The sequence below is a fragment of the Haliotis rufescens genome, unplaced genomic scaffold (genome assembly GCF_023055435.1).
Source record: "Haliotis rufescens isolate VD_foot unplaced genomic scaffold, xgHalRufe1.0.p SCAF_17, whole genome shotgun sequence".
NCBI lineage: Eukaryota > Metazoa > Mollusca > Gastropoda > Lepetellida > Haliotidae > Haliotis > Haliotis rufescens.
This window is the reverse complement of record NW_025963857.1, coordinates 17,467,265-17,484,518: the sequence shown is the minus strand read 5'-3', so window position 1 is coordinate 17,484,518 and position 17,254 is coordinate 17,467,265. Positions and strand designations below refer to the sequence as shown.

Below are 17,254 nucleotides of genomic sequence, written 5' to 3'. Positions count from 1 at the left end.
GTGGGGAGTTTTAACTGGTGGCAGCGATAGTATAGAGAGCTCCGCAAACGGGATATCGCTGTGAGGATCTTGTGTCTGTACATGTATGGTAACACAAGTTACCTCCCCTTATACTACACTATCTTTCATCTGAATGCTGCATAGGTGGATGTAAACCCTACAAGCCCTCACTCTGGCCAGTCCCAACCTTAGCTACTTAATCTTAAAGTCTTGCAATGTTGATTACTGTATGATAGAGGTGAAGAGTGGGACCGTGTGCTGTCCTTTACCTTAGCTTATGGCTAACAGAGATGTCAAACCCTGAACTGTGCCACGTTGACTCGTCTTTACCAAGCTACGTCTCTCTCATCCCCAGATGCCAAGTTCCCCTGTCCAGTTTGCCAGAAAGTGTTTGCATTAACGCGTAACCTTGCCATCCACATGCGTATGCACAGCGGGGAAAAGCCATATGAATGTCCAGTGTGCCAAAAGAGATTCTCCAGTATGACAAAATTTGTTCCGGAATTCATCCATTTCTCAGTGCTCAATGTCATTCAGAAAACAATTTCACTCCTTATTGTTCTCTAATTGGCAAAGTGTTAGCCCAAAATATTGCAGGTACAGGGATCTATCTGGGTGTTCTTAGAGCCCGATAAATAGGCTCAGATGTATGGCTTATGTTGGTCAAAATTCCCAATTAAAACTGTCCCAATTCTGGTATTAACATCAGCCTTTAAGATAAAACTTAGAGGCAATTTTAATACTTCATTTTATGTTATACCATTGGAATTTTCAAAATTTTCATAGAATTTTAAAAAATAAGAAAAATCCTAAATTTGACAAAATGCATCAATTTCTTTGTTCCCCAATTGCCAGCCATAGGGCATTGTTTAAGATGCTAGAAATATCCCCTTCTGGTATCCAGTATGCCATTTAACAGCCTGCCCTCTATTTGCTTGCCTAACCTGTCTCCTTCAGACTCGTTTCATGTTGATCATCAGCCTAACTGGCAAGTCTAAGTCTTTACTGGCTAGTTCACGTCCTATCAGCCTAACTGACTAGTCCAAGTCTTATCAACTTTACTGGCTAGTTCACGTCCTATCAGCCTAACTGGCTAGTCTAAGTCTTATCAACTTTACTGGCTTGTTCACGTCCTATCAGCCTAACTGGCTAGTCTAAGTCTTATCAACTTTACTGGCTTGTTCAAGTCTTTTCAGCCTAACTGGCTAGTCTAAGTCTTAACAACTTTACTGGCTAGTTCACGTCCTATCAGCCTAACTGGCTAGTCTAAGTCTTATCAACTTTACTGGCTTGTTCAAGTCTTTTCAGCCTAACTGGCTAGTTCAAGTCCTATGAACATTAACTGGCTAGTTCATTTAATTGAAGTGTTCCAAAAATGGAAGTGACATGCCCTTTGGAAGGCTGAACTTAAAATGTAATCCTTTCAATTTTTACCCATGGGATCAAACTTGAATAAAGATTTAAGCGAATATAGCTGTCTCCTGACCTAACAATTTAACTGATTTGCTGTTCAAATAATGCTGCAAATATCAATTACTCCTAGAGGAATCATCTTCCAGAACCATGACTAAGCGGACACAATTTATGGATAACAACTTCTTTAATTACTGTAAAGGCGACGTTTCGGTATCAATCCTTATACGGTTGTCATGCAACAGTCATGATCCATGATCCATGTCAAAGTTTGAGCCAGGGCTCACAAGGTAAACTTTCTTCAACAGGAAAGGAAAACCGCAAGAGCCACATGCGATCTCACCTTGGGATGAAGCCGTTCCTGTGTCCTGTGTGTCACCGTGCCTTCTCCCGACGCCGGTATCTCCGCGATCACATCAAGTCCCATGTAGAACATGTAAGTCTCCACTCAATACCTACATCTGTTGGGTTTGTTTTTGTTCTTGCTTAACGACACACTCAGCAATATTCCAGCTATATGACCCTGACCTATTATACTCTAGTCTAGACCAAACAATCCAGTGATTGATATTATGAGCAATGTCCAATGCCATTAGAGTCAACCAAGTCAACCAGACAATCAACCAAGTCACAGAGCCTGACCACTAGGACTGGGATGAGTCCACATTTACTACCTGGGTATCCGACCCCTATTACCCGACCCTACCTGGGTACCCTCTGTAGGTCTCAAGTGCTGGGTACAAAATGTCTGATTGGGAACTGTTTTAACGATTTAGATACATGTATGAAACGATCAGATCATGCATACATTGAAGTTGACTGAAACTATGTCTTTACTCAAACATATACAAGTCAAGAGGAATGTGCATCATCACAAGGAAATGCGAACATTAGCGACGTGTAGTGTAACCACTGAGCTATGATCGGTTTTTATCATTAAACAATATGTCACATGACTAACCACATGCCCGGGTAGTCCTGTGGGTACCCGGGTCCTGCTCAGGATCCACCGAACCCGAGTTACCCAAGTTACCCTTCTAGCCCTATGGACCACCCAATCCATTGTGTCACCTAGTAGGACAAGCTCAACCTTGATAAAGCTCCTGGGGATAAATTCTAACCAAAAGGGGCATACCTACCTCTAGTAGGATCCAGTCAGATATCCTGAATAGCGAGTAACTACACACACAGCCCACTAGGCATCAGTGTTTAGATGAGGTGAAATTGGGTTTAGGTTGTGTTAAATATTATTACACTTTATACCAAAGTGCATGCAGATGTGTGTGTGCGTGCGCACGCTTGTACTAGTCCAGACTAATGCCAGTTTCATAGTGCTAGCCCACTGAGATACCATTCCACAGTTTAACATGTATACCCCACTCAGAGTTAATGTGTATGGTTTTACGCCGCTTTAAGCAATATTCCAGCTTTAAGCAATATTCCAGCTTTAAGCAATATTCCAGCAATATCACGGTGGGGGACACCAGAAATGGGCTTCACGCATTGTACCCATGTCAAGAATCAAACCCAGGTCTTTGGCGTGACGAGCTAACGCTTTAACACTTGGGCTACCCACTGCCCCACCCCACTCAGACACTGTATGCTGACTCCGAGCCGACCAGTGTTTGTGTTTGCCCCTTAATGCCGAGCGCCAGGCAGGGTAACAACATCTTTTACTGCTCTATCCATTAGACCAATCTTCTGCTTTGTTTTTCATGGATAAGGAATATTGGGTAGCCCTGTGGTTCAGGTGTTTGCTTGCCATGTTAAAGAGCCAGGTTTGATTCCCTACATGGGTAAAGTGTGTGAAGCCCATACCTTGTGTCTGGTTTATTGCAGGAATATTGCTAAAAGCAGTGAAAAAACCACACTTTATAATTCACCATCACTCATCATCACTCACGCTGCTTGCTTCTGCTGATACTGTAGTGTATTATATGGGCAACTTCTACAGCGTTAGGGTTGGACAAGGAAGAAGGAGTTAGAAAGTCTGTTTCTGAGGATTTGGTGCTTCTATTCACATTATTCCAGTAAATTGGTCTCAATTCATTGTTGACTGCTCGAGATAGTTTTTAGATTCGTTGATAAGAAGCAATGATAAGTTTTTATGTAGCCCATAATTTAAGATGGTCAGATGCCTAGGTACTGAATGTGCCGATGATGAAGGAGATGTCTGTTGTGCTGTCCAGATTCCTCCTGAATGTTGAATGTGCCCACCTATTTTGATGATGTTCTCTGTTTCACAGGACTCTGCCGCTCTCTTGGAGCAGGTAATGTCTGAGATGGACACCCACAGCGACACCACCAGCGAGGAAGCCAGTCAGAACGGCATACAAGAGTTATCTGACCTTGACCAGAAAGATGAACTAGATGGAGCCACCAACACTGCCACCAGTGAAATACTGGTTCATTAGAAGCTCACCTTTGACAGGATCTGAGTAATTCAGAGTGTCCGTTTTATGTCAGTTAACGATTTGATGTAATGTAATGTTGTGTAAACTAATGGCCTCAACTGTATCCTGACATTGTTGATCTATGTTGATCTGTATGTTGCTCAAGCGTTGTCGCTGTAGGGCCTTGGTGTGTAGGTATTAGGGCTGGGACGAGTCCAAATTTACTACCTACGTACCTGTCCCCCGATTTCTCGACCCTACTGGGTAACCACTCTAGGTCTCAAGACTTGGTACAAAATGTCCGATTGGCAATTGTTTCACCTGATTCCTGGCAAATACTGTTTGCATACACGTATATAATGATCTGATCATGCATACACTGAAGTCGACTGAAGTTTTATCTTTATTCAAACATGAAAGAATGCGTGCATAGTCAGAAAGAAATGCAAACATAAGTGATTGTTGTTATTGTAATTATACAAAATATCAGGTTCCTGTGGGTACCCGGGTCCTACTCAGTACCCACCTGACCCAAGTACCCGAATTACCCGTCCCAGTCCTATTGAGAATCTAAGGATGTCTACTGGTGTGCTCTGTTTACTGCAGACGTGAAACTGGCTTGTACCGGTGTGCTAATCAGGCAGTCACAATTCACGGATGAATCAATCCGGGTAAAAGTGAGTTGAACACAAACTGGTTGATAGCAATCACCTCTTGTTAACAGGATCAGGACATGGAGTGAGTGAGTGAGTGAGGTTTTATGCCGCTTTTAGCAATGTTCCAGCAATATTCCAGCACATGGGTATAATGTGTGAAGCCCATTTGAGGTGTTCCCCCACTGTGATATTGCTGGAATATTGCTAAAAGCGGTGGAAAACCTCACTCACTCACTCACTCACTATTGCTGGATTGTGAAACTTGATGGAAATACATACTCCTCAAAAGGGAACACACCAAGCAATGTTTGAAATAAAAAGAACTGCCATTCTGTCATCAGGACCCATGTACTTTAGAAGCTGCAGGTCCTGTCTAAACTCGTCAGGCCCTCATTTAGAAACAAAACTGCAGCTTATTGTCACAAGTAATTTGACACATAAATTAACTGCAGGCTATGAGGACCCATACAAACTTGAAACTACGGGCCCGACATAAAATCTACCTGCCACGGGCTGACAGGCAGGCGTGTTCTTCAAACACTGACTCCAAGTCAATATATTTTACTTGTGATGCTGTCTTAAAGGTTTTACACATATATACTACTCAAAAGAAGTTAAGGACCACACAATTGATTCACATTACTATAGTTAATCTGTCAAGGCATGACAGATTAACTATAGTAATGTGAAAGAATCAGGTGATCCTTAACTTCTTTTGAGTAGTATATTTTACTATAGCTAAAATGGATAGAATTATCATTAAACCACCCACATGTTATCAGAAATGAGCGGGCCACTGTAACTTGATAATGCCCTCATATTGCTTGACAACGGGCCATCATCACGCCCGTTGTTAGGTGACGTCATAGGATAGGATAGGCGAGGTCACGTTCAATAGTGACGTCATCTGGTTTGTTCTATGACGTTTCCATATTTGTAAAAGTGGGTCAGTGACATTCGTGTTGATTGCAGTAAATCCTGATATTGTTGTTTCTTTTTATTTGATAAAAAATTCCATCCATTTTAGCTATAATAACGGTAATAATAATAACGGTAATGCCCTTTTTCAGGGCAGTTAATGGAAGACCTCGGGCTTCTGCAAATGATAATGCCCAGAAAAATAGCGTTACCCTTATATTAATGTCCAACATTTTCAATGATTCTTTAATGCACAAGTTTTGACATTGTGATAAAATGCCTCCAAAGTGACTGTCATGATTGTTCAACTATGGCCATCCCAGTAGAATGCACTATAACCTTTCAGTAATTTGTACAATCGGATTAGTTTATGAATGTTTAAGAAATATGCTTTTATATTTAAAAAAAGGGTTTAAAAAGTCAGATTCATTACATGAAGACCAGTGGACATCCTTAATGGTGGTTTGTACAGACACAAGTAGAAAATAGATAAAACTTCGTGAACTTTTCAGGGCGGTGGGGTAGCCTCGTGGTTAAAGCGTTTGCTCTTCACGCCGAAGGTCCAGGTTTGATTCCCCACATGGGTACAATGTGTGAAGCCCAATTCTGGTGTCCCCCGCTGTGATATTGCTGAAATATTGCTAAAAGCAGCGTAAAACCCTACTCACTCGCTAGTCAAGTTTTCATAGACACCATGAGCTCTGATACGAATGGTGATTAAAGGGGGATAACTCATTTATGTTGACGGAACTCAAGTTTCTTCCAACCAGAAGAGGCCATGTTTGATGAATATCATAATCATTTCCTGTCAAGTGTGATTTATTTCTGTCAGAAACATACATTCAATCATGTTGATGGTGTTAAATATAAAAATAAAATGACTAATTTTGGACCATTATTATCCCAGATATTCCAAATTCCCTCGGTTTTGGGTTGCAATCTCTGTACCCTGAGAAAAAAATCGGGTTGGAAAAAAAACTGTTTCGCAACAGTTGGTTCTCAGGCAATGTCTGACATCAGCAGCCTGTTTCTAAGAAATGGTTGGCTATCTGGTGTCCGAATATTTAAGTTTTGTCTACAAGAACAGAAAAAAATCACTTTGACGTAATTTTTTATTTTTCTTCTGCAGGCAGTGCCTCAGAACTAAGGAATATTTGTTTCTAATTATTATTTTTTTAGCTGAAGATGAATATGTAAGTGCTATGAGCCGTTAGCGATTGTGATACTTGTATTTTTAACTTAAAGGCAGTTTTGAGTAGAAGATATTAGTATATTTTGAAGAGTATAATTTGCTTTTTGTACAATTGTTTGTATGACACTTTATCATTCCTATGGAGATGTGTTTTATTGTATGTGATGAGTTGTTAGTTTGTATATAAGACGAAGTAGTTTGGTTGACATGTAAAACTCGTACCTGTCAAAACAGGTGGTCCATGTCTAGCAAAATGTTTTTAAAATGCAAACTTTTTCTGATTGTGACATGTACTGTAGATTTTGTTATTTTCTCAAAAAATGTTTTGAAACACAATAATGCATAGATTGGCTTGTTAGGGTAGATGTCATTGTGTTGGTGATTCATTTCGTTTGGAAGTCTATGACTGCAGTATTATGAATACAGCTGTATTTTTGTAATGTTGTGTATAGCACAGAGGTAGAAACAGAAGAATGAAGCTATCATAAGCAAGAAATGTATTTTAACTCTAGTGAGAATCTATTGTTGCTTGTTGAATTTTTCATATGTTTTAATATGCAATGTATTATCTGGTCCTGTGAGAGTCACAGATTGAACAGAAGATGAAATACAGTCAGTTGTAGCAGTTTTGAAAAGTAATTTTTGTCTCTAGTGATATTATTTGAGTGAGGAATTAAATACATTTATGCAATTATTAAGGAAATGATCTAGTTTCCCAATGATTTTGGAAATTGTTGCGTAACTTGAGGTAATGAGTTTTGGGGGGTCTTTGGTAGTAGGGCAGCGGGTGGTTAGGCCCTTGCTTCTTAGACCAGGGCTCAGTTCCCAACATTGATACAATATGTGAGTCCGATTCTGAGTGTTCCTTGCTGTGATATTGCTGTAATATTGCAATAAGCAGCCTAAACTCTCAGTCAGGTATTAGTAGCAGTGGGTAGCCTCGTGGTTACTGCACTTGCTTGTCCCACTGAAGAACAAGGCTTGATTCCCAACATGAGGACAATGTGTGAAGCCCTTACTTGTTGTCTCCTGACATGATACACCTGGAGTGTTCCTGGGAGTGGTAGGATACATTACTCACCATCATCTCTCTTACTCTTTTATTGGGGGCACGGGTGGGCCAGTCGTCTAAGGCCCTGCAATTCTATGTGCAGAGTTGTCTTCCTTGGTGACGTCAGGATCCGGTTATGTTTCTGGGTGTGTTAGCACCATACCCGTGGTTTCACCAAAGTGGTAAATGTCGGAAACCTGCATCACTTCGGGCTTTCCTCAGACATTAAGCTGACACGCCGTGGTATAACTGGAATACTGTTCAAATGGCGTCACTCTCTTATTGTAGGAGATGTCTCTCCTTAAAGAGGTCGTTTCATAATGAAAAAAAGACAATTTCATTGTTTTAATCAGAAATTCAGATTTCTGTGAATATATGGGCTCTTCTCAATAGGAGGTGGGATAAAACCTGACACCTCATTTTACTGAAATGGTCCTTTCCTTAGGATGTGTTCAACAGTGAATATTGTGAACAATTTTAGAGTTATCTTGAATTGTTATAAGGAACCTTTATGACTTATTAACAGCAAGTGACAACAAATGTCATGGACTGTATTACTTGGGATGTGGTGCAGCAAAATAGAAATTATATTTTAAATTCTATGTCAACGATGTTCTGACTGTAGCAGCTATGTGACCAGTGAAGCTTTGTGTTGATATGATATAAGTGCTGAATTCCTAATAAAAGTTGTGAAAGACTCACCATCTCTTGTCTTATCCTTTGTGATTGTCTTGTCAGACCCTATCCAAGGTAATGAGGTGAGGTTAAATGGGGTTTAAGTCCCGTTTGAGCCCCGTGCATGCACGTTCGTGTGTGTAAGAGATATACTGACTCCGAGCCAACCAGTCCTGGGACCCGTTCCACAAAGCGATCTTAGTGCTACGACTGTCGTAAGTCAGTGTTAAAGAATGGAACCTGTGAAGATTCCGGGGTAGAATAGGTCTTCAGCAACCCATGCTTGCCGTAAAAGGCGACTATGCTTGTTGTAAAAGGCGACTAATGGGATCTGGTGGTCAGGCTCGCTGATTTGGTTGATGCATGTCATTGATCCCAATTGCGTGGATCAATGCTCATGATATCAATCACTGGATTGTCTGGTCCAGACTCGATTATTTACAGACCGCCATCATATAGCTGGAATATTGCTGAGTGCGGCGTTAAACAACAAACCAACCAACCAACCAATTAAAGAATGGGAGTTACGACCGACTTAGCGCTAAGATAGCTTTGTGGAACGGGGGCCTGGTTTTATCCTTAATACTGTCAGTGTTCCAAGAGTCACACACCTCTTTCACCTTAAAAATAATCTCCAGCTTTTTAACTCCCAGGACTCATATTTGTCATGGTATAACATCATATTCATCCCCTGTTTGTTAACTTTTACATCTTCAACGATTTATAGGGGTTAGTCTTAAAAGGAAGCCATTGAATGATATCCAAATGCTGGAAGACCAACATAATGTGTAACCTAAAGATCTCAATGACATTTTCTTTTTGCACAAGGAGTAACCTAGTGTTAAGAACTTCGCTCATCACGCGAAAGACCTGGGTTCGATTTGCTACATGGGTACAATGTGTGAAGCCCATTTCTGGTGTCCCCTGCCATGACATTGCTGGAATATTGCTAAAAGAGTCGTAAAATCTATACTCACTCACTCACTCACTTCACTCACTCACTCACTCACTCACTCACTCACTCACTCACTCACTCACTCACTCACTCACTCACTCACTCACTCACTCACTCACTCACTCACTCACTCACTCACTCACTCACTCACTCACTCACTCACTCACTCACTCACTCACTCACTCACTCACTCACTCACTCACTCACTCACTCACTCACTCACTCACTCACTCACTCACTCACTCACTCACTCACTCACTCACTCACTCACTCACTCACTCACTCACTCACTCACTCACTCACTCACTCACTCACTCACTCACTCACTCACTCACTCACTCACTCACTCACTCACTCACTCACTCACTCACTCACTCACTCACTCACTCACTCACTCACTCACTCACTCACTCACTCACTCACTCACTCACTCACTCACTCACTCACTCACTCACTCACTCACTCACTCACTCACTCACTCACTCACTCACTCACTCACTCACTCACTCACTCACTCACTCACTCACTCACTCACTCACTCACTCACTCACTCACTCACTCACTCACTCACTCACTCACTCACTCACTCACTCACTCACTCACTCACTCACTCACTCACTCACTCACTCACTCACTCACTCACTCACTCACTCACTCGAGTCATAAGTTCCACTTGGGCTTATGTGTAGAACAGCCCAGTGGGATTAGGCAGCATGAAATGAGAACTTGATGGGAACCTTAAAGATGAATAGCACTCTATTCCTTTATTCATCGCATAAAAAAAGAATAATATTTTAGGTATTTGAATTCAAAATCAGAAAAATATATTTACATGAAGAGTCCTCCAACATCCTACATTGCACAATCAACCAGTATAAAATAATTTTTGTTTCCATATAGAATTCCTCTAAATATATCTGTGTGGGTGCGCGCGTGCGCACGTACTAGAAGGCTGAAACATACACTGCAGCTTTCAGCTGCCTCGGAATGCACCGGGTGATCCCCAATCCTTGGATGCCATTTTGCCTTGTTTATTAAATTGCTTCTCATTTTCCCACTGAACCAGTTATAACGATAACATTCACTACAGAGACAGAATGAGGGAAATTATTGATTACCAAATAATGACGCACTTATCATTGTTATGAGCATGTTCAGGCCTTATAGTTCATAACATGTATTGATTATCATCACAGAGAGAGGGGGAGGATTAGGGTCACCACAAAAGATGACAGTTGGGTCACCTCCGATTTGTCAGACACTCTGTTTGTCAGAGAGCTTAAAACAACAACTTTTATTGTTGAGGGCACATCAGATGTGTGATATATTCCCTTAAATCCAAATAGAATAGTCCTGTCATCAACAACTCTCTGACAGCTGGTACAAAAGAATTTTTTTATTATGCAAATCAGTGTTTATTCTTGATGTATTATTGCTTTATACTTTGGAGTATATTGCTCAGTTACAGTAGTTTTACATTATATACATGAGTGAGTGAGTATGGTTTTACACCGCTTTTAGCAATATTCCAGCAATAATACGACGGGGGACACCAGAAATGGGCTTCACACATTGTACCCATGTCGGGAATCGAACCAGGATCTTCGGCGTGACGAGCAAACGCTTTAACCACTAGGCTACCTGACCGCCCCTTATATACATGAAGTATAATACATAACATATACATAATATATAATGACCACCAATCATTATGAATGTGGTAATACTTACGTCAACATCATTGTCAATGTAAGGGTTTAACGTTGCGTCCAAGATTATTTCACTTATATAGCAACATGCATGTGTGTGTGTGTGGCTGTTTGTCGGAGTCTGGACTGATGCCAATTTATAGTGCTAGCCCACTGAGATACCATGCTTCAGTTTAACATGAATATCCCACTCAGACAGTATACTGACTCCAAGCCGACCAGTCCTTGTTTCAGCCCCTTTATTGCTGAGCGCCAGCCAGGGTAACAACAAGTACCATCGCAGTTAACTTCTTTTGGTATGACACCGCCGGGGATCGAACCGCCAACCTCCATCTCTCCGGGCGGACGCGCTACCACTATACCACGGAGGCAGTCTTTTTTGAGAAGAATTCAAAGAGTGGGCTCTATCTCAGAAAAAATGATGAAATCTTATCGGTTATTTCTGATGGGGCGTTGTAACTGATATACTACTATGAGTGAGTGAGTTGGGTTTAACACTGTTTTTAACAGTATTCAAGTTATATCACTGCCTGTCAGTTTAATGTGGGAGGAAAGCCCGAAGTGATGCAGGCCTCAGACGTTTACCACTTCGGTGAAACCCACGAGCAGTATGGTGGTGAACAAACCTAGAAACATAATCGGAGCGAACTGGGAATCAAACCAACAATCATAGGTTTCTGGCATGCCTAAGGGACGCAACTCTGCACATAGAATCGCGAGGCCTTTGACGACTGGGTCACCCATGCCCCCTACTAACTATGAACTAAACTGGGTGTTAAATGAACGCTCATGGACAGAAGTGTGCTATATTGGAATATAAAAACACACCAGACCAGTGAAGATCCAGGGTAGAATTGATCTTCAGCAACCATTGCTTGTCCTAAGAGATGACTAACTGGATCGGGTGGTCAGGCTCGCTGACTTGGTTGATTCATGTCATCGTATCCCCAACATAGTAGATCGATGCTCATGATGTCAATCACTGGATTGTCTGGTCCGGACCCGACTGTTTACAGACGGTCCTCTTATAGTGGAAACATTGCTCAGTGCAACGTTAACAAAACAAACAAACATACGAACAAAAACGAAACCTGCTTATCAAAACCTGTAAGTGGCAAGAGGCAGCAGGGTGACTCGTGTTTCAGTAAATCATAATAACATCAGACCCGTGAAGATTCCGGGGTAGAATAGGTCTTCAGCAACCCATACTTACCGTAAAAGATGACTATGCTTGCCGTAAAAGGCGACTAACGGGATCGGGTGGTCAGGCTCGCTGACTTGGTTGATGCATGTCATCAATCCCAATTGCGTGGATCGATGCTCATGATATTAATCACTCGATTGTCTGGTCCAGACTCGATTATTTACAGAGCGCCGTCATATAGCTGGAATATTGCTGAGTGCGGCGTTAAACAACAAACTAACCAACCAACCATAATAACATCATGGGCTGTTTGATGCTAAAGTAACGACAGTCCTTCCACAAGTGAATAATTGGTTATCATCTTCTGTCACCGCAATCCACTGTTTTCTTCCATATCAGTCAGTTATGCCCATCGCGCCTCCCGAAGCATCGGCCGCCGACAACAGTCCCCCAGAGTCCTCGGTCTCTAGTTGTTTCCAGGTGTGTCCCATCTTCTTGCTGTATATTCTCCCATATACCACGTGTCAATCACGAGTTTATTCATTATATACCTGTAAAGGTGAGAGTGTCTGAGCGTGAATGAGTGTACTGAAGAAACTGGTGTCACGTATTCCATCTCTCAATTAACATTCCATGGAGCCTCAGGCTTCCTTCCCTGGGCAGAAACTCCTGTCTGTATAATTACTACAACAGAATCTCAAAGCGAGGCCGTTGGCTAACAATGATACCATCTAACGTATTCATGCAGAAGTATTTCACCATGAATTATTGCCTACCTAGACTAACATTTAGTCTCTGAAATCTTATATTACACAATATCTTTCTTGACTCTAAAAATAAAAATAAAATTCCCTATGCTGATTTCAGGAATAGAGCTAGCTTGAGCTGGCTAGACTTGCTTTTGTATGCATTTCTAGATTATGTTTTTTTCATAAAATAAATATATTCCACGGTCATGGTGCAGGACTATTGCCTACCCTGCATAGCCCCGAACTGAATGTGAATTCTACACGAATCCATGGGGCGGTCGGGTAGCCTAGTGGTTAAAGCGTTCGCTCGTCACGCCGAAGACCCGGGTTCGATTCCCGACATGGGTACAATGTGTGAAGCCCATTTCTGGTGTCCCCCGCAGGATATTGCTGGAATATTGCTAAAAGCGGCGTAAAACCATACTCACTCACTCACTCACTACACGAATCCATGCTGAAATATCTGCTGAAGCTACTCTCACCATACGTCTACAGCAGCTTTAATAATTTAAAAAGGATCCTTAGAACTCCGCAAATTGATCTTTTGTCTAAAATAAGAGGCTGATGAAATACTTATCTCTTTATTTTTTAGACGACAAGACATATCTCTGTATAGAAGCATAGGCGGGTCCAGAGGGAATCCAGATGGTCCGGGTATGAAGGATCAATGAGTTAATGTTGTTTTTAGACGCGCTTTGGAAAAATAAACCGCCGGGAAAAAGTATACACCCATGTTTGTTGGTGACTAAAATGAAACAAACAAGAAATGGCCATTCGATGGGGGTGTGTTTGATACGGGTGTCATAACTATGTTTTGGACCTGAAGCGTGCAGTGTTTCGGCGACTCTTTTCAGCCTAATAACGTTTTGATGACGTTTGTAATTTTTAGGTCAAATCCAATTTTCAAATGTATTCTTGGTTTTGCCCGGCAGTTAACGTAATGTAATTTTGATCAAATTATGGCCATTGGAGACATATAATTACAACACAGAAATTTTAACTTTATTTATAATTAAATTAAATTATTTGGTCGGATTCCCACGACCAGCAATTAAATTTGAACTCATCATACTGTCACTAATTCCGTGTGTGTACATTATTTTACTTCTGCTTCGTGAAGTACGGTGCAGCCGAACAGTCCCTGTCTAGTGATTTTACTGGCGCTTCTCGCAATATTTTATCAATTCAGCAACCATTACGGTTGTCCTTACATGTAGTTCTTGTCTGTGAAATGAACATATTTTACAGAAAAAAAAAGTTTTTAAATTATATAATAAATATACTAAAAATGAGTCCAGAGACTTTCTTCATTTTCAGATACTGCAGTGATATAGACTTGCGTGGGCTGTATTGGAGATATTTGTTTCAGGGTCCATTTGTTTCAGACTACAGTTGTTCTTAATCGGCGTTGTTGAGAGCGAGATATTTAGTGAATAGTGTACTCTTTATGTTAAATATGCGTCTACCTGTGGTTCAAACGTTACCTAATTTCATCTGATAAATTATAATGTCCGTATAGTACAGTGCGTGGTTTAAACAATTTGATCTAATAACACTTTAATTTGGACACAGGTCAAACAAATACTGGAGGCTATCTTTCCAGTGGGAGTTTTAACTACATGCGCGATTATCATCAATACATATACCATACTTATGGCCATAAAGATCGCTGAATCCGACAAGCGTGTAAATGTAATATCTATTTGGTTTGAGATCGGACTTGGGAGGTTTTCACATTTGGCTACATACAGTAAAATACGTTTATAAAAAAACACGCTTATAACGAACTGACAGATATAACGAACTTTATTTTTGGTCCCGGTCATTTGCTGTATAGATGTTGTATATATGCTTATAACGATCTACGGTTATAACGAACTAAAATTAGTGGTCCATTTGAGTTCGTTATAACCGTAGTCTACTGTACTACAAACCTCTGACCACCAGCCCGACCAACACAGTGTACAAACGACTGATGATAGTGACATTGATATAGGTGATGGTTGGTTTCAAGTTTAAGGATACAGTAAAGTACGGTTATAACGAACTCAAATGGACTACTAATTTTAGTTTGTTATAACCGTAGTTCGTTATAAGCATATATACAACATAACTGAAAGCATATAGTCGGGACCCAAAAAGTAAGTTCGTTATATCCGTCAGTTCGTTATAAGCGTGTTCGTTATAACCGTAGTTAACTGTATTTGATATTGTGCTGTAAATAACCCAGTTGGTCTGGTTATCCTTGAAATGGTTCATCGGGGTGTTCAAGTCAGTGTTTTCAATGGTTCACTGACGCTAGGACAAAGCTGGGAGATTCCGTGAATGTTCACGTGGTTATTTTTCTGCTGACCAGAAATAAGAAAAATATCGCTATCAATATAAATAAATTGTTTAAAGATACAACAATTAAAACCTGTTTAAAAATGTATTTTAATAACTTCAAAACACAACGATTCATGACGAATCGCAACAGATCCGTGTCTATAACGTAAGTGTAGTTATTCTAACCTCGCCTGGCCGTATCCACACAGAAGCATGGCCTACCTACTTAACATTTGGGGGAAATGATATATATAAAAAAATAATTAAGTCACACATGACACTAATTACAACGTTTAGACCTAAGCACCGGTGTCGTGGCTCATTGTTTCATACTGAATAGTTCTCCAGTCACCACCTGTCCGCCTGTTTTATATTGGCTTGTTCCAAGAATGAGGGGCGGCCGGGTAGCCTAGCGGTTAAAGCGTTCGCTCGTCACGCCGAAGACCCGGGTTCGATTCCCAACATGGGTAAAATGTGTGGAGCCCATTTCTGTGTCCCCCGCCGTGATATTGCTGGAATCTTGCTAAAAGCGGCGTTAAACCTTACTCACTTACTCACTCCAAGAATGAGGACAATCAAAGTTGAAATACCAATAACCTAGAAACACAGTTGTCTTAAATGTTATTCATATTCCTTAGGGACATAAAAATAGTGTGTTTTTTATATTAACAAATGATATGGACATATTTCATTTCAGAATATAATAATATCTAATATACAGTGGGGATCGGGTTGGATTCCCAGCACGCCATTGTTGTAAGAGGCGATTATATTGGATCGGGTGGCCAGATTCGGTGACTTGGTTGATAGCATGGGACGTATAGTATAATGTAACCGACACTTGCCTGTCCCAGGCTAGGTTACTTACAGCAGCTGTGATATTCAATATATTATATAGCTTCAATATTTCTGACCAGTCTTGGGTGTAAAACAAACAAAAGCAAATATAATCGTAATGTAAAAGTGTAGATATATCCACCTTTCTGATGCATATTTCTGATATCATCTTCCCTGCTAATGGGTGTTTACGTTTTAAAACAATAGGGTCCATCATTTATATAAAGACAGAGTGTTAGAAACATATTTTTAAACTGAAATCTTAAGCATGTATTGTTAGTGTGATGAAACAACATGCAGATTGACAACAGCTACAATCCTACCATGACATTGAGTGAGTGAGTGAGTGAGTTGGGTTTAACGCCGCTTTGAACAGTATTCCAGTCATATTACGGCGTGCCTACCATGACATTGAAGAATGCTTGATTCTGATTGGCCAAAGCAGGATTTAAATGGTCTCATGCGCTCGGTTCCAAATTCATATAAGAGGTTTCAAATCTTCGGGTTAAAGAGAATATATTTGCAGACAATTTGGAGAAAATGACTATAAATTTTAGTGAAAATGGGCAACATTTTGGAGAAAATGGACACAAGCTCTGGAGAAACAAAACTTACACAAACCCGTATAGTGATTTAGCTCATTTATTGATAGGCTATATGGACTGAAAGTTACGTCAGATGGTCTGTCAAAACTGCCTAACTTCAATTCACTTCTTAAAGCGGCTTATGCTGCAAGAATAACGCAATTATACGCGTTAATTAATACCAATCTTATTAAGTAAACAATGCATTATTTGTCATGATAAAATTATCATGATGAAACTGGTTATGCATCTTTAAGTAATCGTCGACACTATCACAATATGTCTTTTTTTCACAAAATGTGTATTAAGAAAACGACAGCATATCTGTCTGTTGATGATTGTTATTGTGTACGGGAGAGGTCTTTACATAAACTTTTACACTTGTATTGCACCCCCTTTCCTTTTTTATTAAATATTCTTTAAACCATATCGTCAATAATCCTAACAATAAATACATGGGGCCAATTATGGCCCATCGCTAGTCCTCACTTCCCATGTCTTTTGTCATTGCCTCTGGCCTATCTGGCATTTAAGACAGTTGTTACTACTACTTTTTGTAAAACAGAAGAAGAGAAAAAAAAGAAGAATTTTTTTTATTAGAGTGTCACATGCTGCAGTACAAAATATATGGACATATAAACATTTCATTAAAA

The 17,254-nt window shown here is 40.4% G+C and overlaps 1 protein-coding gene across 2 annotated transcripts in view; it reads left to right on the top strand.

Annotated features, from left to right (window-relative positions):
• The window catches only part of LOC124137969 (zinc finger protein 521-like), a 72,252-nt gene extending 67,123 nt beyond the window's left edge, over window positions 1-5,129 (top strand). The window contains exons 7-9 of one of the 2 annotated variants that reach the window (XM_046504437.2): window positions 356-481; window positions 1,722-1,849; window positions 3,660-5,129. In XM_046504437.2, the coding sequence (XP_046360393.1) occupies window positions 356-481; window positions 1,722-1,849; window positions 3,660-3,827 (422 nt within the window). In that variant the 3' untranslated portion in view covers window positions 3,828-5,129. The remainder of the gene's footprint in view (window positions 1-355; window positions 482-1,721; window positions 1,850-3,659) is intronic. The other variant, XM_046504438.2, reaches the window with a different exon arrangement.
• The last annotated feature ends 12,125 nt before the right edge of the window (window positions 5,130-17,254 follow it).